Source organism: Sorex araneus, chromosome 11 (assembly GCF_027595985.1).
Source record: "Sorex araneus isolate mSorAra2 chromosome 11, mSorAra2.pri, whole genome shotgun sequence".
Taxonomy (NCBI): Eukaryota; Metazoa; Chordata; class Mammalia; order Eulipotyphla; family Soricidae; genus Sorex; species Sorex araneus.
This window is the reverse complement of record NC_073312.1, coordinates 44590221-44616762: the sequence shown is the minus strand read 5'-3', so window position 1 is coordinate 44616762 and position 26542 is coordinate 44590221. Positions and strand designations below refer to the sequence as shown.

The window sequence follows — 26542 nt, the reverse complement described above, 5'->3', positions numbered from 1 at the left end:
TGAGCACTGCCAGGAGTAATTCCTGAGTGCAGAACCAGGAGTAACCCCTGAGCATCGCTGGGTGTGACCCAAAAAGCAAAAAAAGAAAAATAAAATAAATAAAAAAAAATCCTTATCATAAAAGCAGATCATACTATAAATATATGTTTTATCAGAATGCTATGGGTGATATATGTGAAGATGTGCTCTGACTCCCAGGAGCTCAGAGCCCAATCAGATGAGAAATTATAGAGTTGGCACGTTGGAAAAAGGGTATCAAGAAATGAGACAGTCCTGAATATTGGAGCATAATGAAGAGCCTTGAAAGACAAATGTAAGGTTTTAGGAATATTTTGGTCTTCTGGTTTACCTAACTAGATCTTTTGAATATTTTTTGGAGACAAAGGTATATACAAAATATATAACCAATTTATTTATAAAAATATACTCTTAAAAACTTAAGATGCTCTTTAAATATTAAGTACATGACAAAATAACATCAGATGCCATGACTTGATTATTATATTTGGTTATATTAGAAATTATGCAGTTTTAAAAATTCTAAATTCAAAAAATATAGGTTATATTTACAGATAATAAATAATAATAAAGTGGCCGACCCAGGTTCAATTCCTCCATCCCTCTCGGAGAACCCAGCAAGCTACCGAGAGTATCTCGCCCGCATGGCAGAGCCTGGCAAGCTACCTGTGGAGTATTTGATATGCCAAAAACAAGTCTCACAATGGAGACGTTACTGGTGCCCGCTCGAGCAAATCGATGAGCAACGGGAAGATGGGAAGACAGTGACAGTAATATGTTTTATAACATATACTATGCTAAATTAATTATATGTATATATCTACAAAAATGAGTCTTCTAAAATTATTGCTCTCTCTTTATTGGGATCTTCTAGATTCTGAAAAATGAGCCTGAAAAACAGTATTCAAACACTGTCACTTTTATTTGTTTATGTATTTGGGTTATAGTTTGCAGTGCTATGCAAAGGTCCTCAGACCATTTTTGATGAAACTTGGTCAGGATTTGGGGCCTGGAAGTTTTTGCTGTTCACCCGCTATGCTTAGGGTCCACTAAAACAACTCCCATGGGTGCTGGGCTGTGGGTCCTGTAGTAATGGTAATCAAATGAAAAAGGTTGAACAAGTTAGTCATGTGCTTTACCATTTGAACATTCTTCTGCAGTCAATTATTTGACAGAAGTCTATAAAATGATCTTAGAGTTAGTATAGCTGTCTAGTCATTTCTTAAGGATTTGCTCTATTTTCCTATCAACTTATTTGTACGATATTGAGCAAATGTAAATTTTGACTTCATTATGAATTTTACCTACCTCGCCCATGGACTGCATCTGTGAGTTTTAGAGGTGTAGCCTAATTTGGATCCTTTGTAACAAATTGCTTAGGTAAACATTAAGATTTACCTAAACGTATTGAAAATTGCAGTTCACCTACAAGAAACATTCTAAGATTTTGTGATTGGCTATTATTTTGTCATTGAAATGTTTGATAACAATAGATCTTTGAATACAGCCAAGTTAATGTGAGGGATAGGCATGCATTTTAAAAATTGTGATTAAGGCCAGGGAGATTGTACAGCAGGTAGCACGCTTGTATTACGCACGGCTGACTGAGTTGAGTCCTTGCCATTCTATCTGGTCCCCAAAGCCCACCAGGAATGATCCCTGAGTGCAGAGCCAGCAGTGCACCCTGAGCATACCTGGGTGAGGCCCCAAAATCCCCGCCAAAAATAATAAAAATGAAATAAAATTAGTTATGGGATTCTCTAAGGTATAGTAGAAAACTCGAGTACAGGTAAAATCTGAGCTCCCGGTACCTCCCACCTCAGGCTTTAGCAGAGGCCCTTTCGTAGGCTCCGATTCTCTGTAATATGCTGATGGATGTCATCATGATGGGGAAAGTACTTGGTAGAATGCGATGTAACCACTAGAGAGAGAGTGTCAGGAGGAAACTAATTGATTGTAATTGGTTTTCCATTGTACAGTACTTGGAAACTGCAGCTTGTTAAAACTGCTGATTATAAAATAAGGATCACGTTTTTTATGCTGTAGGTTATGTTAATGAAAAGCTGTTCTTAGAGGAATGATCAGTGAACATCAGAAAATGGATAATAAGAAATTAAAGGAAAAGTTAACTAACTGATCATGAGTTCATATACCTCAGTGGTCGCAGCAGCAGTCAACTGTGTGCTGTTTCATAATGAATTTTTCGGTAGAGCTCTTGAATTTTAAATATTTCCAATGAAAAGATAATTAATTCTATGTACCTATTTAGCACATACTGCCCTGAATAACGTCTCTCCTGGAAAGCAGATAAATGTGTCTGTTTTGCAGAACTTTTATTCCTTTTTAAGGTGTTAATAGGCAGATATTTTAAAGTAAAAGAAATAAATTCCCATTATATGATCAAGAAAGCAAAGGGTTTTTCAATGCTCACAGTGTAAGAATAGTACCTAAGAGAATTTATGTAAATCTGAAAACAATGTTTATTTCTGCCGGTTCATCAATATTTAAATAGGATGCTGGTGATCACAAAATAAAATTGTTCCTAATTTTTTAAAGATTTATATTAACTTTTATATAAATGAAATGAGATTTTTAATAATCCTTAGTCAATGATACTGATGTTTTAATGATGTTAAAGTAATCTAACATATAAAAACATTTTTTTCTGAGCACCAATTCTAATTAACGCTCAATCACTACTCTCAAGGAATTCCAGACTACAGAAATAGATACACATTGAAAGATGATAAGTTGTATGCTTTGAAAGTACTGGACAATGATACAAGAATAAGAAGGGCACAAGGAAATCACAAGATGGATATGATGTAAACACTGAAGAACTAATGTTAAGCAAAGAATGAGGTGATGCAGGAAGCAGGGGCAGCCTGACAGTCCCTTATAATGGGGAAAATAGAATAGTAGCTGGATATTTATGTTTTAGGATACCAGAAGATAAGGTTCATTGTCACTGTCACTGCCATCCCTTTGCTCATTGATTTGTTCGAGCTGGCACCAGTAACGTCTCTCATTGTGAGACTTGTTTGTTACTGTTTTTTGGCAAATCAAATATGCCACGGGTAGTTTGCCAGGCTCTGCTGTGCGGGAGCGATACTCTCGGTAGCTTGCCGGGCTCTCCGAGAGGGATGGAGGAATTGAACTTGGGTTGGCTGCGTGAAAGGCGAACGCCCTACCGCTGTGCTATCGCTCCAGCCCAAGATAAGGTTAGTCAGGCAAAATTCCAGAAGAACTATGCTTTTCTTTGGTCAACTAAAAATGAACAAACAAACAAATGGAGCTATCTCAATGGAATTGTGTCCACTGAAGATTTTTAGATGTGATATGTAAGTGATGTGATAGTACAATCATCCTATCCTCATTTTGGATGGTGAGCAGGAAAAAGCTCATCATATCGATTATTCATAAGCTGGTATAGTAAGTAACCCATGCTATTAAACATGTTTAATCTAGAACTATGTAAAGGACAATACGAGTTTGATTGTCAAAATAGTTATTCTTGTTTAACTTTTTAAATAATTTATTTTGTTGAATGTTGCAGTAGAATTATTGGAAACTCTTTAATTTCTTGAAACCCTAGAACATTTATCTAAGGTAATAGTCTGTGTATAGTAGATAGTAGATATTTATGGCTAATTTCTTACTTGGTTTGAAAATGTAGGCCTTTGGCTTATTTTTTAAAAAATATAAGTAATTATCGTTTTAAGTATAGTGTTTAATAAAATGCTAATAGATGACAGTAAGTTGGTCCAGTTAAATATTTACAAGAAACATTTTTCACATTTGGAATTCTGTTTCAGAATTTAAACATTTGCATTGTAATTACATAATAAAAGGGGAAAGTGAAATAATTAACTTAGCTATTAGCTGATTACAGCTGTAACTAAAAAAACAAAACAAAACAAAAGGAAACGAAAAACAGAGTCTGCTATTCATTTCCACAAAATACTCACAATATACATGGATCAGATGTTTAATGGCACTTGGCAACAATGAAGGGAGGAAAACATCATTTCAATCATTCACACAGCATGTTAAAACTGAAATTAGCGAAAATGGATTTGGGGGTTTAACTGTAGGATCACGTTGAGTTTTCTGGTAATGTGTCTTCAAATGATACTTCTCTTGAGTGATGCCAATTGTTAAAGTCTATTGAGAAATAGGGCAATTGAATGTAGACTGATTTTTTAGACATTCTGGGTTGCTATAAACAAATTTTATAAACTGTGTGGCTTATAAACTGCATACTTTTCACAATCTGGAAGTTGGGAAGTTCCTGATCAAGATTCTTATAGATTCAATGTGCTGATGCTGACTGATTTCTTTTTAATCACATATATGACTTAATCTCTTTTATAAACACTTACCTCATAAGCCCATCACACTAGGGATTAGGTTTCAATATCTAAATTTGGGGTGATCAGTGGTCACAACCAGTTGTTCCTGTTTAGTACCATGTGGGTTCAAGTTATCTTTTCCCCAAGGTACCCAGAAACCCGTGAGAAGGCTCCCATGCGTTCAAGCCAGTAACCTGAATTTCTGTTGTCAGCAGACACTACTGACAGCTCTTTTCTGTGTTTGCTCGACAGATACCACAACTTATTCCACTGAGCGGTCTGAACACTTCAAACCCTGCCGAGACAAGGACCTTGCTTACTGTCTCAATGATGGCGAGTGCTTTGTGATTGAAACCCTGACTGGATCCCACAAACACTGCCGGTGAGTGAGTTTGGAAAGTAAAGCCAAGGTCAGGCTCTTGGGGAGGCCTGTGGACATAGGATAGTGTTGTTTTGTGAAAACAGACATTGTGATGCTTTGAATTTTGCTTTTTGAAACATTTCCAGAGGAATATAAAAAATGCTTTAGCACATGCAGACGATAAAATGGAATTAAAGTGGGTAAGATTTATGTTTTACTTGACAAAGGCAAGTGTTGTTTCTTTATATTATCTATAAGTTTAATAGAAATTATTCTGTACTTAGAAGTCTATATTTATTATATGGGACTGAGGCACTTTTTATTATAAGGGATAAATGGACATTCAGAGATAATTTATTTTTTTAATCAACATAATGTAATGTGACCAAGATACCTGCTCATCAGATGCCTAATATCTCCATGTTTATTGTGAACCAAACCTCAGAGACAATAAGAGTCCCAAGATAGTGGTGTCCTATTTTGATTTGCCCCTGTTTATTAATTTTGATACTTTTTGTAACACCTCTGATGATGAAACACTTTCAAAAATATGTTGTAAATGAAATCATAGTCCTGTTATAGTCTAGTTTGAGAACCATTTAGAGAAAAAAATCCACTAGAGATCAGGAAGGTGTTTAATTGGTTTTTAGAGATACAAGGTTACATAATTGCTAAAAATAAAAACCGGTGGAGATAAATAGTACAGTTGTAGATGCTGCAGCTTTAGGACTCCATAGAGGAATCAAATTAGCATCTGAAAAAATATTTTCCATTGAGCTTTTATTTCTAGTACTGCCCTGGTAATTTGTTTTTCCTTGCAATTGTGTATGCTCCAGTGATCTTACATATCCACACCCCTTTCCTTCTCTTTATTTATGCCTCTCATGTGATACAGTTATTAAATTATTATGAAAGGTAAAACATGGGAAATTATTACTTTTTTCTCTGCTGTGAGTAAAACTTTATTCTGTGCTTTTTAATAAGCTGCCAAAGAGATGAATTTTACAGTTATGGATTTCAACATGGCATCCAGTGCAGTCTAGCTCCAGAAGCAAGTCCCATCCATGGCATGGGTACTGTGCAGAGCACCACAGCTTTGGGAAAATGGATAAATGACAAGGGATCCAATGAGCCTTCTAAATTTGAACATGTGGTCAACTTAGTTGCACTTTTATGTCATTCAGCGAAGGGACTAGTGAGAATTTTCACTCAACGCATTGGTTTTCCTGATGATATTTTACCCCGAGAAACAGATCTGATTCCAGTGGATATGCTGAATAACATGGTTCTCCAAAGTTAAGAATGTTGACAAGAACAAACTCATTTCTTTAACTTAATCATCGTGAATTACAAAGGTACAAAGGTACTTATGATTGAGTTTTAGGCTTATGTTGTTTCAACACTAGTCCCTTCACCAGTGCCCACTGCCCTCCACCAATGTCCCCAGTTTCTCTCTAACTCCTCCAACATATCACATTTTCATAATGTTCCTTTCCTAGCTTATCCCCTTCACCTCTTCCCAAGTGCCAAGATTCTTACTGAAAACCAGTTTTCTGATCTTTGTTTCTGTTGCCGTTGAACATTTGATATTCCCCTATGAGGTTTCCTTTATTTCCACATATGAGAGATATCATGCTGAGTCTGTTCCTCTCCCTTTGGCTGATTTTATTCAACATCATTCTCTCCAGATCCATTGCAGAAAGTTGGGTGACTATCTTTTCTTAAGACTATGTAATATGGGCCTGGAGGTATAGCACAGTGGGTAGGGCATTTGCCTTGCATGCGGCCAACCTGGGTTTGATTCCCAGCATCCTATATGGTCCCCTGAGCACTGCCAGGAGTGATTCCTGAGTGCAGAGCCAGGAGTGACCCAAAAAGAAAAAAAAAAGACTGTAATATTTCATTTGTGTATATGTCCCATAATTTCTTTATTCGATCAACTGTTTGTGGACATTGAGGTAGTTTCCATATTTTAGCTATTGAGTATAGTGCTGCTATAAACATGGGGGACGCACATGTATTTTCTGATTTGTGCTCTTGGACCGTTGGGGTATTTTCTTAGGGAGTAGAATTGCGGAAGCTCAATTCCTAGTTTTTTGAGTAATATCACATTCATTCTTATTCCTCCTTATATGTACAGATTGATGAAACAGTGCGGTAAGTATAAAATAATGTTTTCAATTCTATTGAAAACTGATTAATAAATTAAAATCTTAAAAACAGATTCATCAATAAATCTTTAAAAATGCATGGATTCATTCCATTCTCTATTATTTCATGAGATTATTTGTTTCCCTGGACTACTGTAGGAATATGCCACATATTGGATGTTTAATTCAGGTGGAAGGAGAAGGCTTGGGGCCCCACATGGCTTTGCTCAGGGATCACTCCTGGGAGTGCTTGGGGGTTGGGGGAGGGTCATATGCACTGCCAGTGCCGGTATCAAACCTGGGTAAGCAAGTGTGAGGCAAGAACCCTACCTGCTGTACTATTTCTCCCACCCCAGAGTATGTGTCTTAAATAAAATTTTCTCAAAGTTCTATAAGAGAAGTCTATGGTAAGATATTTGTAAGGTATTTTCTTCTAATGCTCCTGAGGCAAGAATTCCTTTCAGTTCTCTTTTTGGTATACAGCTAACTTTCTCTTTCTAGTGACTTTTCATTTTATTCCATTGTACATAGGTGTATCCAAATATTCTCTTCTTACAAGGTTGCACATTATATTGAATTAGAAGTCAATCTCCTGACCCTGGGTCTGCTTATCTCCTTAAAGATCTTTAAATATGGTCACGTTCTTAAGTACGGGAAATCAGAATGTCAAGAAATTAATTATTTAGGAGGCATATTTAGTTTGTGTCAATGAATTTCAAATACAGAAAAATGTCCTTTGTGTATATGTACAAGTCCAATTTTTAAGCATGCAAGTAGAGCTATATCTACAATTTAGCTGGACTCGTGTACATGTATAATCATTGTGAATCTCTGTCATCATATTTCTTGCATACTTCATCACAGACAACCTGTTATTTAACATAGAGTCACAACATAGCTAATCATGACAAAAGACCAGCCTAAGACAGAATTGGAACTCGAGTAGGTTAATAGATGCCTATAAATCTCCTACTAGTGTATATGAATAAATCATACACTGCATGTGCCTCCCATTCATCTCACAGGCTTTGCTGTGAGTAAAAGGCTTACATTTGTTCCTGCATCAGCCACTTCTAAGAATTCCAGCATAGTTATTAATAATGGGCCATTCTGTACAGCACTCCAGTTAAATAGTATGTTTCATTCATTCTTCTCTATTCGACAAATGTTTATTGAGCACCTCCTATCATCAAGATACTGTTGCATAAATACATTCGGAAATAAAATGAACTTAGGAATTAAATGGCACTGCACTTTGAATACACTTGGAGTAAGTGAAATACTTCATCGTTAGAAAAAAAGAAAACAGGGAAGGTATTCTGGTGTGACTAGAATACTAGCAGAGGGAGCTATATGATGCATTGCTAACTGGATTATTTTTCAAGTTAAACAAATACAATTAAGTATATCAGCAAAGTAACAAAAAGGGGTTTACTAGAATCTAATGCATTAGACAGCTTATTTTTTTAATTGTCTCAAAAGATTAGGCATTTAGTTCTGAGAGAAATTAAGCTTGTAGTTTCTGATAATTTAAGACTAAATCTCAATACTGTTATATATGGAATCAAAATGCTTTTTTATGTATTTCAAATATTGATAATTTTGGAGCACTTTTCTACTTCTTGCTCAGAATAGTAGCAGAATCACCTTGATCATATCTGGTAGAGCTCCTGAAAAAAAATAGCTACAGTATTAATTATGAATTTTGGGGCAGTGGAAGGTTCATGCTTTAGTTTTATTTGTCATTTTCTCTCTTAATGTATTTTCTATTTTGTCATAAAATATTATTAATAATTCAAAAGTCATAGATAAAACTGCTAAACTCTAGAGGGATATAAATATCTTAAAAATAACTTGGTAAAGGGATTTAAAAAAATAAATAGGCTGTATTGATGTTGCTGAAATTAAATAATACATAAAGTCAGTAAACTAACAAAGAAGTGTATGTTTTTCTTTAGCATATGTTTGATTGCTTTGTTTTGGGGACAAACCCAAAGGTGCTCAGAGCCTGCCCCTGGCTCTACCTTCAGGAATCAACCTGGCAGGGCTTGGGGGACCATATGGAATGACATGGGATCATACTGGGTCGACCATGTGTAACGCAAGTACCTTATCCAATGGACTATTGCTCTGACCCACATGTTTAATAATTTTAAACTAAAGTACTCAGTTTAGTATGGGTGCAGTAAAACATTTTCATTTTTTATTTAATGTAGATGTACTTCATTAAACATCCATAGGTAAAATTCTATTATGTCTTAAAATCTTTACATTTCATCTAAGACTTTATCTCTAGAAGTATATTTGCAGGTTTATTTGTAAAGATATATTGAAAATGTTTAAAAACACTTGATTATAGATGCATGTGTGTACATATACATATACATGTTTATTATTAGAATATAGCTATATACATTGGTTGAAGTTGGCCTAACTTTTTCACAATATTTCAAGAACTGGAAAAATGTCTAATTTTCTATATAGATTGTCCAGGGTATTTTTTGGATGGGAGGGCAATACCAGGGTGACATACCTTGTGCTTGGGCGACAAATAGGTGCTTAGGGACCCTGCTTTCCTGTAGATCAAAAGTGGAGCTGCTGTATATAAAACATGCAATCCAGTCCTTTGAGTCATCTCATGGACCAAAGTTGCTCCTTATATCATGTTACTATGAAAATTAGGATCAAAATTTGTGAAGCTAAATAATGAGCATAACTAAAAAGACTGAATTTGGAACTCTTTTTTGAACTTAATTAATTTTCTAAAATCTCTTCATTGCACATGAATTTTATTTATGTAACTCCTGGTTAAGATACTTAACCCTGCTTCTCTCATTTTTCCATTAATAAAGATAGCATCCTTATGTTAACTTGTGGTCATTAGAATTCACTAGTATTAGACTGATGAGAACTTTCAATTAAACTCTTCCAGATTAAATACTACCAAGCCTATTTTAATGTATTTGCTCCTTCTTTTACTAATAATTCATTCATATACTTTATCATCATTATTTTTCTTCCTGAATTTGTGTGTTTTGAAATATTTTCAAGGTAGGTTAAATAATAAAACCCATCCTACAGAAATAGGGGACAGAGCAAATCACTAAAATTCCTTTTATCAAAGCATTCTGGATAAAATTCTGATGTATTAATTTTTTATATCATCTCTAAAAATTTAAGAATGTAGTATATAGAGCACTCTGTAATATATTTTACTATAGTGAAAGAGGTCGTCTTTGTAACTGAAAATATTGCTAGGCATTTGAATGGGCCAAACATGTTTTGAGGCCAAATTCAAGTTGAAAGGATATGTCTCTTCTGAATTGGAGCTCATTAAATGTTTCACCAGCCTTGCTGCAAAAATGGATTTTCAAAACTTTGGAAAGGATAGCATTTGAGCTGAATTTGACCTGTAGTGATCATTTTGGAAATCTATCAAGCAATTCACTTGAAGATGCTTGAATCACTTGAAATATGGAACTGCTAGCAAAAGAGTAAAGCGGTCCAATAGCAAGCATTGCCCAAGGCAGTACTTCCATAAAGGAGCTGATGGACTGTGTAACAATCTGGGTGAAATTCTGGTTGGAGCTGGTGAGTGCTACAATCGATTGAAGGGGGAGGGATGCCCCAGAAGGGGCTTCTGACTGTGTCTACTTCTGCCTGAATAGGTTTTGAAATCAGCTTCCATTTTTAAGAAAATTGATTGGGCAAAATATAGCCATATCCCTGTGATAAACTAGATAGAATTGTAGAATCATTCCTGTTAGTGTTTTGCTCTGTCACTTTGGAGGTCCATTAGCTCTTCCACCCAGCAAGGGTCCTCTTTATCAAATGGTTCTGCAGTAAGTGCTCTAAGAGTGGCTGCTAATGACTCCCTGTGGTTGAAGCAAGTTAGAATGCAAATGGAGATTTGGCACACATCCCCAAACTCCATTGATAGGAAAGGATGGGGTCTGAAATATCTATATAAATCCAGATCTCTGGCGGGATCCCCGCAGGATGGAAGTGGATAACTAGGTGAAGAGCCTTAGAAGCCTTCAAGTTCATCAGACAAGTGTTCATGAGAACTGTTTGCCACTGTGCAGACATAATTTAAGTAATTTACAATAGCCATGTTCATAAGAGGTCATCCACTGATTGAAAAAAAGTCAGTAGACATGAATAAATGAGCCAGGTTATAATCATTTGTCTCCTTCTCTGGTGATGAAGTTTGTCAACATGGTATCATTAGTGTTAGCAACAAACACACAAAAACAACAGCAAAAGTACAATTGTAATTTGCAAATATATGACATTTTAGTTAGTACAAACATTTTTCTAGTTTATCTTCTAGATAAACTTCTGTATTCTAGATGCTATTTAAGTATCATTAAAAATTCACATTTGATGAAAAATTAACATCTTTAGTTAATGACTGAAGTTTTTTTCCCCTTATTTTAATATATTCTGATTTGTATGACATCTCTAGTTGAAACAGAGTATAGTTATTTCTTGGGGTTATTTTTATGATCTGAGTTCTATGTTATGTCAAAGAATTGACATCTTTAATATATATGTATATATATGAAAATATATACATATATGAATATATATACATATATATATATATATATATATATTTGGGCTGGAGTGATAGTACAGCAAGCAGGGTGCTTGCCTTGCATGAGCCAATGTGTGTTAGATCCCAGGTACCGTGTATGGTGCCCTGAACACTGTCAGGAGTGATCCATGAATGCAGAGCCAGGAGGAAATGCTGAGCATGCAGGCTGGAATGATATCATAGCGGAAAGGCTGTTTGCCTTGCACGTGGCCAACCCGGGTTCAAATCCCAGCTATGGTACCCTTAGCACCTCCAGTAGTAATTCCTGAGTGCAGAGCCAGTAGTAACTCCTGTGCATGGCCGGGTGTGACCCCAAAAAAGCAAAAAACCCCAAAAATGCTGAGCATGGTCAGAAATGGCCCAATAAAAATAATACTCATATGATATATTAGCATATCATATGCTATGATGTTAATATAACATGATATTAATTATATACATTGTTAATATATCATATAAAACATGATACATATTAATTGTATATTATAATTGTATGTTCATATTATCATGTATGTTATATATTACACATGATTGCAGGTAATTACATAAATCATATCTATGATTTGGAGGATGCAGTACACAAGACATATGTAGCTATTCAAGATAGAGACACTGGAACTAAAAGCCCCTCCCAGGTTAATATATACTATAAAAAGTTTTTATAAGTCATTTAAACAGAATCTTTCTTTATTTGAGAGACAGAGAGAGATAATGCCAGTCCCATAATTTTTAGTAAAGAGCTGGAGGCAAGAGCATGTATGAAGCTCCAAATGCACAATGCATGCAGCATATATTTATTTCCATTTCTTTCTTTCCACTCCTGTGGGAATAAAAATAATCATATTATCTAGAATCCTGTGAAATAAATAGAATGTAAATCATCTACCTATTAAATTAAGAGGAGGCAGTACTAAAGGGGAAGGAAACATAACAAGAAATTATTACATATTTTCTTAAGGTTTAGGATTTTTGGCTGCTAATTTTGATTATTTTGCAAATTGACATTTAAAAAATAATTTCTCTAGATCTAGAGTCAATTCTTGATTGTGCAAAACTTACTCTTTCCTAAATATTCATAGTTTTAAGAGAAAAATGCATTTTTTGCTAACATTTCAATGTAACCAGCCACAATAATGTTATTACTATGAAACAAATGTAATTTTATATTTCAGTGAAACAATAAAGTGATCTGACACCTTTACATGGAGCATAAAAATATATTTACTCTACTTCCAATAAATATAGTATTTAAAAATAAAAAATGCTGTTTACTCATTATTCATTCATTTCCAAAGTAGCTTTCTCCAAGTTTAGCCAATAGTATACTTGAGTGCTTAAAGTGAATATTGACACTAAGATCCTTCCTGAAATAATATAATTTATGATTTCCAGCAGAAAATAAGAAAAGTTAAAAAAATCCCTTTAAAATATAGTACAGTGTATAATATTCACTTAACTATGTAATTAAGATCAAACACATAATAAGCAAGGTATGTTCAGTTCCCATGGACATATCAGTTCTGGATATCCATACTGGATATGGTAAAATGGCTTTTAGATGCCTAACCTTAGAAAATTAGGATAAAAATAGATAAATAGTCTAATACATGTATATATTAGACTATATATACATACATATAGATAGAGTATCATGAAACACACAACTTTTAGTTGGCTATCAAAATTATTTACTGTCAACTAGGAATACAGACTGCCTTTTCTGGAAAAGATGTTGGAGCATTATATGGGAATATTATTTGCAATTATAAAAAATTATACAACTGCAAGGTCTGGCAGTGAGTGAACAGAATTTTGGTTTGTTCCTCACTCATTCTTAATGAGGTATTCTATTGGTTGAAACACCCTAGATTATCGGAGCATTATTGTAACCAGTGCATGTTGGCATTTGCCTATCATTTATCAACTCCTTTGATGCCACGATAATTGTCTCAGGAATATCTCATTTTATAAATGAATATTTTAAAGATTTCTTAGTTCAGAAGAAAAGACATTCAAAATACATTTTTTTTTTAACTTGGCAGATCCAGATGCCTTTTTAAAATGCCATTTTAGTTTCGTATTCCTTTTTGCCCTAATGGACTTTCCATCTAGAGCTCATGTTATACCATTAATTCACGGACTTAGAAATAGTACGTATTCACCATGATTCAGGTTCCTTATCTGTTCCATGGGGGAGGATAATACCACTACCTTATAATTCACTTTACAGGAGAGTAAATATTGCAATCGTGTGTATTGATGTAAGTTAAGCTTACTTCTTCAGTATAAAGTAAGCAGACAGTAAATAGAGTGGAAAGACAGGAATGATACAAGTGCATGACTGATTTATATGCATAGCTTTGTTCTCACAGATCAGTTTTCTTAGAGAATGACTTCCTCATGGGTTCTCAGAGTCATCAAGCACATGTGGTTAAACTTAACCCCACTAGCTCTGTACTGCTGTAGCACTGTAATCCCATTGTTTGTTGATTTGCTCGAGAGAGCACCAGTAACACCTCCACTGTGAGACATTGTTACTGTCTTTGGCAGATCAAATACTCCATGGGTAGCTGGCCAGACTCTGCCATGTGGGCAGGATACTCTAGGTAGCTTGCTGGGCCCTCCCAGAGAAATGGAGGAATCGAACCCCAAACCCGGATTGGCCCCATGCAGGGCAAACACCCTACCTGCTGTGCTTTTGCTCCAGTCCCCACTAATGAGGACTAAAGGAAACTGGTTCACAGAAATCACTCCTAAACACCTTAATTCCTGATATGGGCAGCATGGTAGTATTGTAGCACTGTCCGTCCCATTGTTCATCGATCTGCTCAAGCGGGCACCTGATATAGGTAAAAGCACTTTTTTCAAGATCCAGTCATTGTTGTTACTCAAGTAGGAAAGCTAGAAGAAAAGCAGAATAAAGATGCTACCTTTTTTTTCTTTTTTTGCTCTTTGGGTCACACCCATCTAAACTCAGGGATTTATCCTGTCTCTCCACTTGGTAATCACTTCTGGGGTGCTTGGGGGACCATTTGGGATGCTGGGGATCAAACATGGGTCTGCTGTGTGCAAGGCAAATGCCTTCCCTGCTGCACTGTCACTCTAGCTCCAAGATGCCACCTCCTTTCAGTGTTCCCCACCCTCTTTGTGGACAGTTGTTGAAGAGATGAATATGCAAATAACCTTCTTATCCTGTTTAGGATTTTAAACTGAGGTGGATTGAGGATTGCTCAGGTGTACCACACAGAGAATCCTTGTCTCTTTCTACCCAGACACTTACTTCAATTTTTGTATGGAATGCATAGTACTGTTATACTTGATTGAAACCATCTCATAGCTTATAACCACCATAATGAAGAGCCATAGTATACTCTCACTTATGCAGTTCAGGGGATATTTTACCAAATTAATTTAAAAAAATTTATTCTTAGTCTTCTAAAATACCTACAAATTTCATTCCAATTAGAGATTATATATTTTACAGATGTGAAAAAAATCACAAATAATGTCAGAACTTCTGCCTTGTAAAACTTTCTGAATGAGACAAAAATGGAAAGGAAGTTTCAGCTAACCTGCTGTTTATAACATCCTTCTGTTATCCATCCATCCACTACTGATAGAGTTCTTGTTTTAGACAAAGTTTGAACATTGGGCTGAATTTCTATCATCCTCATACTGGAGTCTCTCTCCTGTCCATCTTTGTCAGACATCTTGCAAAGATAGTTGGAAATGATCACTGGATAAGAAGTGAGTGCTGAAAATAAGTAAACGAACAGACATGATAAGCTCTTAGTATGTATATTGCAAACCATAATACCCTAAAGGATAGAGGGAGGGCGAGAGAGAGAAAGAGAGAGAGAAAGAGAGAGAGAGAGAGAGAGAGAGAGGTGCCTGCCGTAGAGAGACAGGACAGACTGGGGTCAGGGGATGGTGGGAGTGAAACTGGCAATGGGAAATGTGCACTTGTGGAGATATGGGTGTTGGAACATTATATGACTAAAAGCTGACCATGAACAGCTTTGTAAATGTGTATCTGGATGATGATTCATTTTAAAAAATTAATCTGTCTTGGTACAACCCAGAGAAATTGAACTCCCCCAAAGCAAGCAAGAATATTTTGTTGAAAAAAATCTTGGGAATATCTGGGAATGCTGAATTTCAGCCCCCGCAGAACATCTGGGAGGGTATGAGTAATTGTTGAGGCCCGGAGATGTGGAGATGTTCTGCTTACTCAGAGGTGGAGTTCTGACAGCTGATGACAGGTTCCAAAGGCTTACCCTTACTTCTAACCATGTTCTAAATCCCAGGTCTTAGAATTCCAATTGCTTGAAAACAAACTTTCTAAAACTCGACTCTTTTTTAAAAGATTTCAATGTTAAGTCTCCTAAATACTATTATGTACTATATCATTTAATTAGTAGTGTTTGATTACTTATAGTTAAAGTACACATATTTTAATTCCACATTATATAAGACTGAGTTATCATATAGATTTTCACCATAACCCCAAAACTTTCCAGAAGTCATTGGCAGTTTTAATGACTTCTTCTTCTTCTTCAAATAAAGCAAAAATAAGAAATTCCCTAACTAGATAGGAAATATGAATATAGTAATTAAAACTTAGACAAAACTCAAATTTATGGAAAAATCTTTTATCTGCTATATGTGTTTTTCTTTAATCTGAGTTTGAGAAAATTATACAAGCTCTGTTGTTGTCCCCACTTTCCCAGAATCAATTGCTAATTTCTGTGAGTTCCTAAGTATTGCCATGGTCTGGATAAGAGAGAGTAGAAAATTCCCAAGAGCACTATCTCTCCACAATATCCCAAATGTAACAGAGGTATAGAACCTTTGTTCCATGGAAAGAAACAGCAGGCAACATTTCTAGTTTGTCTTGGATGGAATCTTTACAACTTTGTATATAATTCTATGATTGAGTTTTCAAGCGGTTTTGTTGTTATATTATGCAAGCACACACACTGTTTATATGCATAGCAACCTCAGTGCACTGAACTTTAATTATACACAAGAAAACAAGTCCTCCTTGACAGAACTTATTGGAGAACTAAGAAATAAGCATAATTGAGTCCGAAATAATTGTATTATGGGCAAGTCTTAAATATCCCTGGTGACCAAAGCATTCCATTATGAGATAAAGTCTGTTCATCATGAAAGTATTAGTATGGCAAAGTTTCACGTATGAATCAAGAGTCACATAGAATCACAATATGGTTTTATTGAAGAAAGTCCACATCACAACTATTATAAGAATATGATTTAACTTGCAATAAAAGGGGGATATCCTTTTGCCTTGTTGCCTGTGAGAAAGCAAGTCAACAGATTTATATTGCCACCATTTGAGAAAGTTGTGCAAGCTCAAATTGGCAGGGTCTGATTCAGAAATATGACCTCATATTCCACCAGTGTTTCCAACTAGTTCATGAAGGACATCAACTTCAAGTTGGACTAAGTAAACTTCTGAAATTGGTCATCCAGTACATCTCCATGACAACAGAGCAATACTACTTCCTTTTCTATAAAATTATGTCAATTGTAAAAAAGGGGGTTATACACCACTTGGGCAGACTCAGGAGACTGGCTCATGGGCTTGAAGTTCTGAATCAGGAGAGCTCTTGGCAGCATTAGATTATGGAGAGAGGAGGACCATTTATCAAAGCTTAAGTCCCTAATGGCTTCTTGCCAAAACCTGGAGGAAGCTTCTTGACTACCACTCTCAGTCCAGAAGGCATTTCAAATTGGCCTAGTTCGGCACCTATATTAACCACATTTCAGAGGCATATTATCAGGACCACCTGCAAATTTTAATTATGTGGGACCTCTAAGCACAGGAGGTTTTAAACCTGATTATCCTATGTTTGTTTATTAGTGTCTTAGTGTGTTTTTTTTAAATTTTAAAATTCAAAATCACTCTGAAGTCAGACCACCTTAAAGGCACCCAGTATCATTTATCAGTTAAGAGCTTTTTATGGTATCAATATAGTCAGGATCATTACTGTAATCTGTATGCACATATATATATACATTTATATGTGTACAAATACACACATATGATGCAAAGGAGATTCTTACCAGATTGGTAAACTTAAATATCTATGTCAAGTATATTTACCTCCATGTTCCAATTTTAATAAATGAAATTTTTTAATAAGTTAGAAGAAGGAACAGAAATAAAACATTTAATATGGTTTGAGTAATATCTTTATATGCCATAAATTAGTGACATAGAATATGTGTTATTTGTAACATATGCACACTAGATATAAAAGGAGATTATATATAGTATTTCTAAACCATCAGTATGTATTGAACATATTCAGTGTTCCTGATACGGTGTAAAGTGATAGGGATATAGTAATGACTACTCTCAAAAGATATCAGAAGAGAGGATAGACATATTCTAGGTCATTTTCATATGAAAGTTTCTTTGATCTATTACATCTGTATCATCTCTATGTACCCATATTAATGATCCAGAAAGCAGAGAGCACTTTTTTCTTTTTTTATTCTTTGCTTTTTGGGTCACACCTGGCAATGCAGAGGGATCACTCCTGGCTCTGCACTCAGGAATTACACCTGGCGGTGCTCGGGGGACCATATGGGATGCTGGGAATCGAACTCGGGTTGGCCTCGTGCAAGGCAAACACCCTACCTGCTATGCTATCGCTCCAGCCCCGAGAGAGCACTTTTAAAAGAAGGAAATATATGAATCTGCATTTGGAAAGACAAGTGCCCACTCACTTTCCCTTTTGAGGTCTACTTTTACCTCCTCAGATACATAGGGAGATGTAAGTTTTTGGAGGAATTTCCCTTCAAATACCAAGGTCTATATTTAAAAATTATTTTAATTGTAATTAAGAGTAAATGCTTGCTTTAGCAGAAAGCACTCATAGGTTAAACATACAACTTTATGTGTTACTTTCTTAGATAAAGGACCTGTGACTTTCAGTTACATTTTTCTGATAAATGAAACATATTCATCCAAGGATACTTGCATATTGATCACTATGGAATTTTATTTAGGGAGAAATACAGGGACTTAATTTAGAGATACTTAATAACAAGTTCAATCTAAATGTCCAACGATTTGCCAAGTAAAGATGTTTTTCTCTCTAGCAGAGTTTCTGTGAGGCACAAATCAAGACAACCATGTGAGCATAGCACACAATGAATGGGTAAAGTAGCATTAGGCATTTTAACACTTCTGCAAAATAATGGCACAAACCAAAGAAGCTGTTTGGGAATTCCTAAAACGAAGTGACATTCTAGTTTATCGAAGACTGTTACTTTCTCACTTGAGTAACAAAAATGCAGTCAGAGCTAACATCAGGGAAAGGAATTATTATTTCAATAGAAGACTTCATTAAACAAATAGTCCCCAGGATTTGAGCCAGAGGGGCATTGAGAGATGGATGTGTGGAGACTAAAAAATGATGACAAGAGACCAGCATGCCCTGAGCCTGGCCTCCCTGGAGTCCTCTGACAACACATTGATCCCAATGACCCTGTGCTCCTGAAGGGCAGAAATTCAATTAGGGGCCTCTCAGCTTGGAGCCTCCAGAGTGAGGGGGATGCTTCAGTGGCTCGATTCACTGATGGAGAAAAACATTCCCCGGCAATTATAGAACAGAGGCTAATAATAGGACAAAAAAAAGAGTAAAAAACAGTAGATTAGGAAAACTTGGCAGAAAAGATGAGCTGATGAAGCATCTATTTTAAATAAGGTCATAATTTTGCTATGGTTTGGGGTGTTCTCTTGGGCTAATTTAGAGCCACAATTGAAGTCCCACAGATGTCATATTGTCTGAGAAAGGGGCTAATTTTCATTGCTCTGCAAAGTGTTTCCTTTCTGCCTGGGTTGGCATATGTGAAAGAAATAATGATTATTTTAATGATATTAAATGGTAGCTTTGATCTCTTTCCCACACACGCTAACCAAAACATTATCTGGATTATGAAGTGATTCATTTGTGAACAAAACCTGTTCCATTATGATATTCAGTATTCACCTACCGCATTTTCCCACAGTCTGAGAGTTCATCTTTACATCTGGAACCTGCTACCTATTCAGTAAATTTAGATTTCATGAATGCAAAGAGCCTTAGGCAAATCCTTCCCACTGCAGTTTTTTTAGAGGATACAAATGATATGTTAAAGAGAGACAATAAAAATGCTAATAGCCGTCTTCAATTTCATATCTACAAAGTGCACTCCAAAGTTTGATTTCTTTATATACTTCTCTGTTAGGTAGCTAGTTTTCATATTAATTCTGAAAAGTAATATTTTTATTACCTTTTGATATCAAGAAGGAAGCTCCAAGAGGGAATTGTTTTTTCAAGGACATTGAGCTATTAAATGGCCACACTGAGCACAAGTCACTTGTTAACTCTCAATATCTTGATTTTTTTCTTTTTTTTTTTTTGGTTCACACCCGGCGATGCACAGGGGTTACTCCTGGCTCTGCACTCAAGAGTCACCTCTGGCGGTGCTCAGGGGACCATATGGGATGCTGGGAATTGAACCCGGGTTGGCCACGTACAAGGCAAACGCCCTACCCGCTGTGCTATTGCTCCAGCCCCTCTTGATATTTTTTCAACCATGCGAAAGATATATTATTTGAATAATCATGCAGGAACGCTGTGTAAAGAGTAGATTCTCAAATTCCACCTCCGGAACTTTGATTCCGATCTTGAGATGGCACCCAAGAATTATGCTTTCAAGTAATTCCTTTGAAGAGATGAATTTGGGACCGAGTGAATGACACAACTGTTTCTAAACATTAATGAGTGGGTGGATCCTCTAAAGACTTTTTAAATGATTGTTGTTGTTGTTTAAAAATAAACTCAGGGGGGCTGGAGTGATAGCACAGCGGGTAGGGCGTTTGCCTTGCACGCGGCCGACCCGGGTTCGAATCCCAGCATCCCATATGGTCCCCTGAGCACCGCCAGGGGTGATTCCTGAGTGCATGAGCCAGGAGTGACCCCTGTGCATCGCCGGGTGTGACCCAAAAAGCAAAAAAAATAAAATAAAAAAAAAAATAAACTCAGGGGTGAGCCTTGAGATTCTTGTTTGTGTCCCACATGTCTTATCTGTGGTCCACCCCTAGTTCATGGTTCACATTCGAAACAGTAAGGAACAAATTCATACTACTCAGAAGCGAACGGAAACTTTCTCCCTCCCTTGGGGTCTTTTCATAATTGTGACTTGGTAATACATTCTCCAATGATAGGCATTCTAAAATTTGTGTCAGAGCAAGATTTTTATCATATGCTTGAAAATATATTTGTGGGTTTTCTGGAAATGTTGATATATTTTGTGTTGCTATTCCATATATCTGCCCGATATCAACTCCTAAGGAGCTATCTATATGATCTCATCCTATGTCCATATTATCCATAAAAGTTTATGAACTAAATTAAGATTTGGTTGTATCATAAATGTGTTTACATTCCTCATTGTGATTCGTAGATCCTAAACTAGACTACAATATTTTTTTCTAAACAGCAGAACTTCCTTTTAAGTTAAGAGAAAACATTCTTTGCCACAAAGAAAGGAATATTGCTCTTGTTTTAAATGGCTAATAATCTCATCTCACAGGAAACATACTTATTTCAAAATAGCTTATCCATGAGGCTGTAAACATTATTATTATTAGCTTGTTTTTGCCATCCACGCTAAGGATTTACTGAATGGTAGTATTTCGATTAACGTTAGAGCCTCATAAATACTCTGCATACTTTCTATGTAACTAAGCTATTTTCTAGCTCCTTTCTCTAGGTATTCCAGACCATCATGATTATCCCAGGGAATACAGATAGGTGGCACTAGGGTTTGAACTCACAAACTCATGCTTACCAGCAAGAACTTTGAGCCACTGAGCTATAATCTGAGCCCCTTTTATTTTTAAACTAAGAGAACTAGAATGCATAAACATGGCAACAGTCTAGGCAAGTTTAAAGATGGAAGATTGCATGTTCACAACGAGAGTGATTTATGAAAATTGATGGTACTCTAAATTTAGGTTTTGTGCTTCCTGTCTGTATGACATTTGTTAGCATCTTAGCTTCTGTTGACCTTAAATTCTTCATTGTGAAATTGCTTGATTGGAGAGATCATTACTAATATCACTTCTAGCTTTGAAACTGGATGAAGACACTGAGTGCTTGCTTGCATTTTTAGTTGTGTGTGTAAACACTCTATGTCTTACAACATTCCTATCAAAGAGAAGCAGAGGGATTAAAAAAAGAGCAAATATTTTCAGAAGAGCATATAGCTGTTCTATGTTTTGAAATACTAAAAATGAAGTGTTAAATTAAGAAGGTCATGCCTGTCATAGAAAAGATGGCACCAAACCAATCTATTAGTCATCTTTACTGATACTTTCTAGTCTAGCATGTCCATGTATTCACCATGTAGTCACTATGTTTTAAAATATTCAGATTCAGATTCATTAGGTTAGGGAAGGGTCATGATTCTGCCCTTCTTGTAATCTTTCTGATGCACTGGTATCGCTGATTTTGGATCTGGCCTTTGTAGTAGAGCTCTTTATCTATGTGCTTTTACCCTAGCTGCAGAGTAGATTCATCCAATTCATTAATTTAAACAATATTCAGCTGTTTAGGCCACAGGCCATGTGCAGAACAGACAAGCTCAGACCTCTGCTAGTGAGCCTAAAACCACTGTAGATCTTTAAACGTCCTAGATAATTTCACAAGACAATATTGATAACCAATGTCTGCTGTTGCTGGCATACACCTCTTCCTTTGCTTCCCAAGTTCCCAACCACTGTTGGTTTTGCTTCATCAGAAAAAAAATAGCACAATTTGGAATTCAAAATGTATACTTTGAGCATTCTGACTTTCCATTTCTATACATTATACTGACCTTGCCAGATTATGCTGTTTTTATGACAACATTCATTCCATATGTGTCGAGAATTCCTTAGGCTGTCAGAGGTCAACTTTTGTGTTCTTCCTCTTGTGCTCCACTTCACCAATCATTTATAAGTATATTTCCATATAACCACGAAGGACTCCATGATTGAAGCTATCAGTTACCTTTGAACTAATGATTGTCTTCACACTTAGAATACAATTCCATAGCTGGATGCTTAGTAGTTTTCTAAGTTGTTGAAAAAAACTCTGGGTTGGAGAGATAGTACAGTAGATAAGAGATAAGGCATTCATCTTGCATTCAATCAACCCTACTTCACTTCCCATCCCTGCCTATGGTCTCCAGATTACACTACATGTGATCTGTAGTCACAAAGGCAGGCATAAGTCCTAAGAACTTCCAAGTATTTTTCCCAATAAAAAAAAATCATTTCCTCTTCTAAAATTTTTCCCCCTAATTGTTTTCCATATACATTGATTGGACAATCATTCTCTTGTTAAGCCTGTACTAGGTGCTTCAGTAAATTTGTACATAGATGGGGTACTTTTCTTACACTGTTTCTTTGGAACTGAAACCAAAAAATGAAATTGCTTCATCTCAGTATTTAAACACTTTTGTGGCTATTGACCCAAAACACACTGCTGGTAAAATGTTATTTATTAATCTAACCAGTTAAACCATCATTTCTTTATTATTTAATATCTACATCTTTGTTTATTAAATAATTAAAAGCCTTTATTTGAATATAAAGTTAATTCACATTTTATTTTACGCTATAAGAAAATTTAATGTCAATAGTTCTAGTAATAGTAGACAAATGAGAGTAACTTTTTTTTTATATATTTTTTAAATTTTATCACCATGTGGAAAGTTACAGAGTTCTCAGGTTTATGTCTCAGTTATACCGTATTCAAACACCATCCCTTCACCAGTGCCCATATTCCACCACCCAAATCCCTGGTATACACCCCGCCCCCCACCCCAACTGTGTAACTGATGAATTTCACTTCATTTTCTCTTCACCTTGATTACGTTCCATATTTCAGCACAAAACTCACTATTGTTGTGGGAGTTATACCCCCAAACAAGATAACCCTAATAAGGAAGCATTTGATAATTAGCTTTCCATTAAAAGATTGTATGTTTTCAGGTTTTAGAAAAGGTCTCGCGGCAGCACTAGTGGCCGCGCAGCTCGGATGTGTCCCAGTCCCGAATCCTGGAGCCGTGTTAGTTGCTGCTCAGTGTCACCAGGGCTCCATCTGGAGAAGGTGTGCTGGCAGCACCTCCTCCTTCCGGCCCCCCAGTGTTGCTGGCCCCGATTTGGGTCCGGAGCATTTTCCGGGCTGCATTGCTCACCAGAATGCCTGCCGCTTCTCTGTGGATTGTGGCAAGATGGCGCCGAGGGTGGGTCGAGGGCGTGACTTCTGGCGCCCGGGACCACTTGGAGTTTGGGGTAACATTTTAATTTTGCATGATTTCTATATTTTATCTATGCAGTTGCCATCCATTCTATGTATAGATAGGCACAATAGACATGCTGCTTTGTATCAATCATTTTTTCTTATTTTATTTTTACAAAGCTGTTCACAATAATTTATTACATTTAATATTACAACAACAATCCCATCACCATTACACCTTCCTACCACCATATTTTGAATGTTCCACCCCAGTTACTGTACCTTGTCTTCAAAGTAAGGCATAAATATTTATTTTTGTATTGCTTGTTATGAATAGGCTGCTAAAAATCATCCAAAAAAGTTTTCTTAGAGGAAAGTATGGGAAAATTATTGTATTTCACCCTGGAGCCATTAAGCCATTATAAGAGATTACTAACATGTTAAAGTTGAGTGTTGTGTGCATATATATATATATATATATATATATATACATATATACACACACACACACACACACATTTATATATATTTTTTCTCCTCTAGATTGGTTGCCTTCTACTTTAAATCTAATCAAATGTGCTGTGCTATTCTTGGACCATCAGTGGTGTAGAGTATGAGATGTTGTGTGGCTGCATTCCTGCAGGAGACAAATTCTAGAATCCAAAAACATACTCCTTCCAAATTCAGTGTAGGGGACTAGTGTTTAATCCATTTCCAGATTAATCATTAAGAGACACCAAGAACTTTAAAGATGAGCATACAAAAAGGCAAAATGTAGAATGAAAAATGTATAGCCCAAGAGATTAAACTGATTCTATCTTGTCATTTAGAGGTACTGAAACATTTCTTCCTGGACTCTGTATTTTGATCTTTTAGTGAAGCCAAAAACCAAAAGACAAAACAAATAAAAACAGTGACACCAAAACACTTTATAATCCCTACTCCTCAAGGTTGGGATTTCTTCAGAGTTTCTACCGTTTGGGTTGGGATCCTTTTGAGGGGTAAACAATTTCCACAATGGTGCCATCTTGTGGCAACAATCACACATTTATATTTGATAAAATTTATACCTGATAAAATTTGACCATCTTTCACCAGGTAATTTGGTAAAAGATAAAAGGAAAATTTTGAACTTTCAACAAACAATAAAAACTAGGAATGTAGGATTACTTAAACTGTTTGGATAAGATTATTTTGTTTGTTTAAAGTAAATAAATAGTTCCAAGGAAGAGGAGAAGTGGAAGGAGTAATTCTTACCTAGATAGGAATACTCTTCTACCTTTTAAAATATGGAAAAACTATGAAGAGAAAGTGTCTACATATGACTATTATTGTAATTGTTTCAGAATAGGGAATATCTAATGATGGCCAACCCTTGGCCATGGATTATATAACTTGTGTATGTAATTTAGCAATCCCATTGCTAAATTGTGAGATAATGAGGGTTTTTGAGGGGATGATGGACTATAAATCTTACTGCATTCTTGGAGAGTTTTAGATAGTCTGATGGTGGTGAGGTGTAGTAATTGTGTACATCATGTACAAAAAGATCACAAACTTTAATCACTGTCACTGTCATTGTCATCCCCTTGTTCATCGATTTTCTCGAGTGGACACCACTAGCATCTCCATTGTGAGACTTCTTGTTATGGTTTTTGGTATATCGAATACACCGCAGGTAGCTTCCCGGGCTCTACCGTGCGGGCGAGATACTCTCAGTGTCTTGCCAGGCTCTCCGAGAGGGGCGAAGTAATCGAAACTTGGTCGCCAAGTGCAAGACAAAAGCCCTACCTGTTGTGCTATCGCTCCAGCCCATAAACTTTAAAACTATTATAAAATGTTATCTAAATTGTGATAATTTTTAAAAAGCAACAATTCCCTATAAAATCCAGAAGTATGTGGGGGGGTTGGTAGGGGAGGGAGTGATTCAGCACTTTGGTGATTTTTTTCTGTTTGTTTTTTTGTTTTTGGGTCACACCCGGCCATGCACGGGGGTTACTCCTGGCTCTTCACTTAGGAATACCCCTGGCGGTGCTCAGGGGACCATATGGTATGCTGGGATTAGAACCCGGGTTGGCCGCGTGCAAGGCAAACGTCCTACCCGCTGTGCTATCGCTCCAGCCCCACTTTGGTGATTTTGAGGTGCAGTAACTACACACCAAAACCATAAATGCCAGCATCATTGTGAATACATTCCCTTCATTATCACAAAAATTAAAATTAAGTAACATCAGGAGACAAAGATATTTACATTTTTCAGTAGTTCAGTCTAAAATTCAGAGTAGGTTATGATGGTGTGCCTGTGTATGGATTAGGAAGAATGAGCTCTTGAAATTTAGTTCTTGCTTTTCCATTTCTGAAACCTGACGTGCTGGTTCTTACACTAGGTTGGTTGTCCCAGGCTATTTCCAGTAAAATCTGGGTAGCACATATAGAAAACTAATTTGGACTGATTAGTCCTTGGCTAATTTGTTTTAGTCATTTATCCTTCTTTCTTTTTCTATGCCCCTCCCCTTCTTTCTGTCTCTAAGTCTTGCCCTCCCGTTCCCCATAAGGATTGATAACTCTTCATAAGGATATTCGCCAGAGGGGACTGAGGAAGCCTAAAATGAGGAATGGTTTGGTTTCTGGGACTTTCCACGTCCATCCCATCTCCATTCTAACACTGCCAGGACACGTTTAAAATAATCAGACATTAGTTTCTTCTCCATTTTTATTGTATGAAAAATTAGCTAATTTTTTTTTTTGGG

At 36.2% G+C, this 26542-nt stretch overlaps 1 protein-coding gene across 7 annotated transcripts in view; it reads left to right on the top strand.

Moving 5' to 3' along the window:
- The window catches only part of NRG3 (neuregulin 3), a 1111934-nt gene that overhangs the window by 491108 nt on the left and 594284 nt on the right, over window positions 1-26542 (top strand). For all 7 annotated transcript variants that reach the window (XM_055119559.1, XM_055119557.1, XM_055119562.1 and 4 more), the window contains exon 2: window positions 4623-4752. In XM_055119559.1, coding sequence (XP_054975534.1) covers window positions 4623-4752 — 130 coding nt within the window. The remainder of the gene's footprint in view (window positions 1-4622; window positions 4753-26542) is intronic.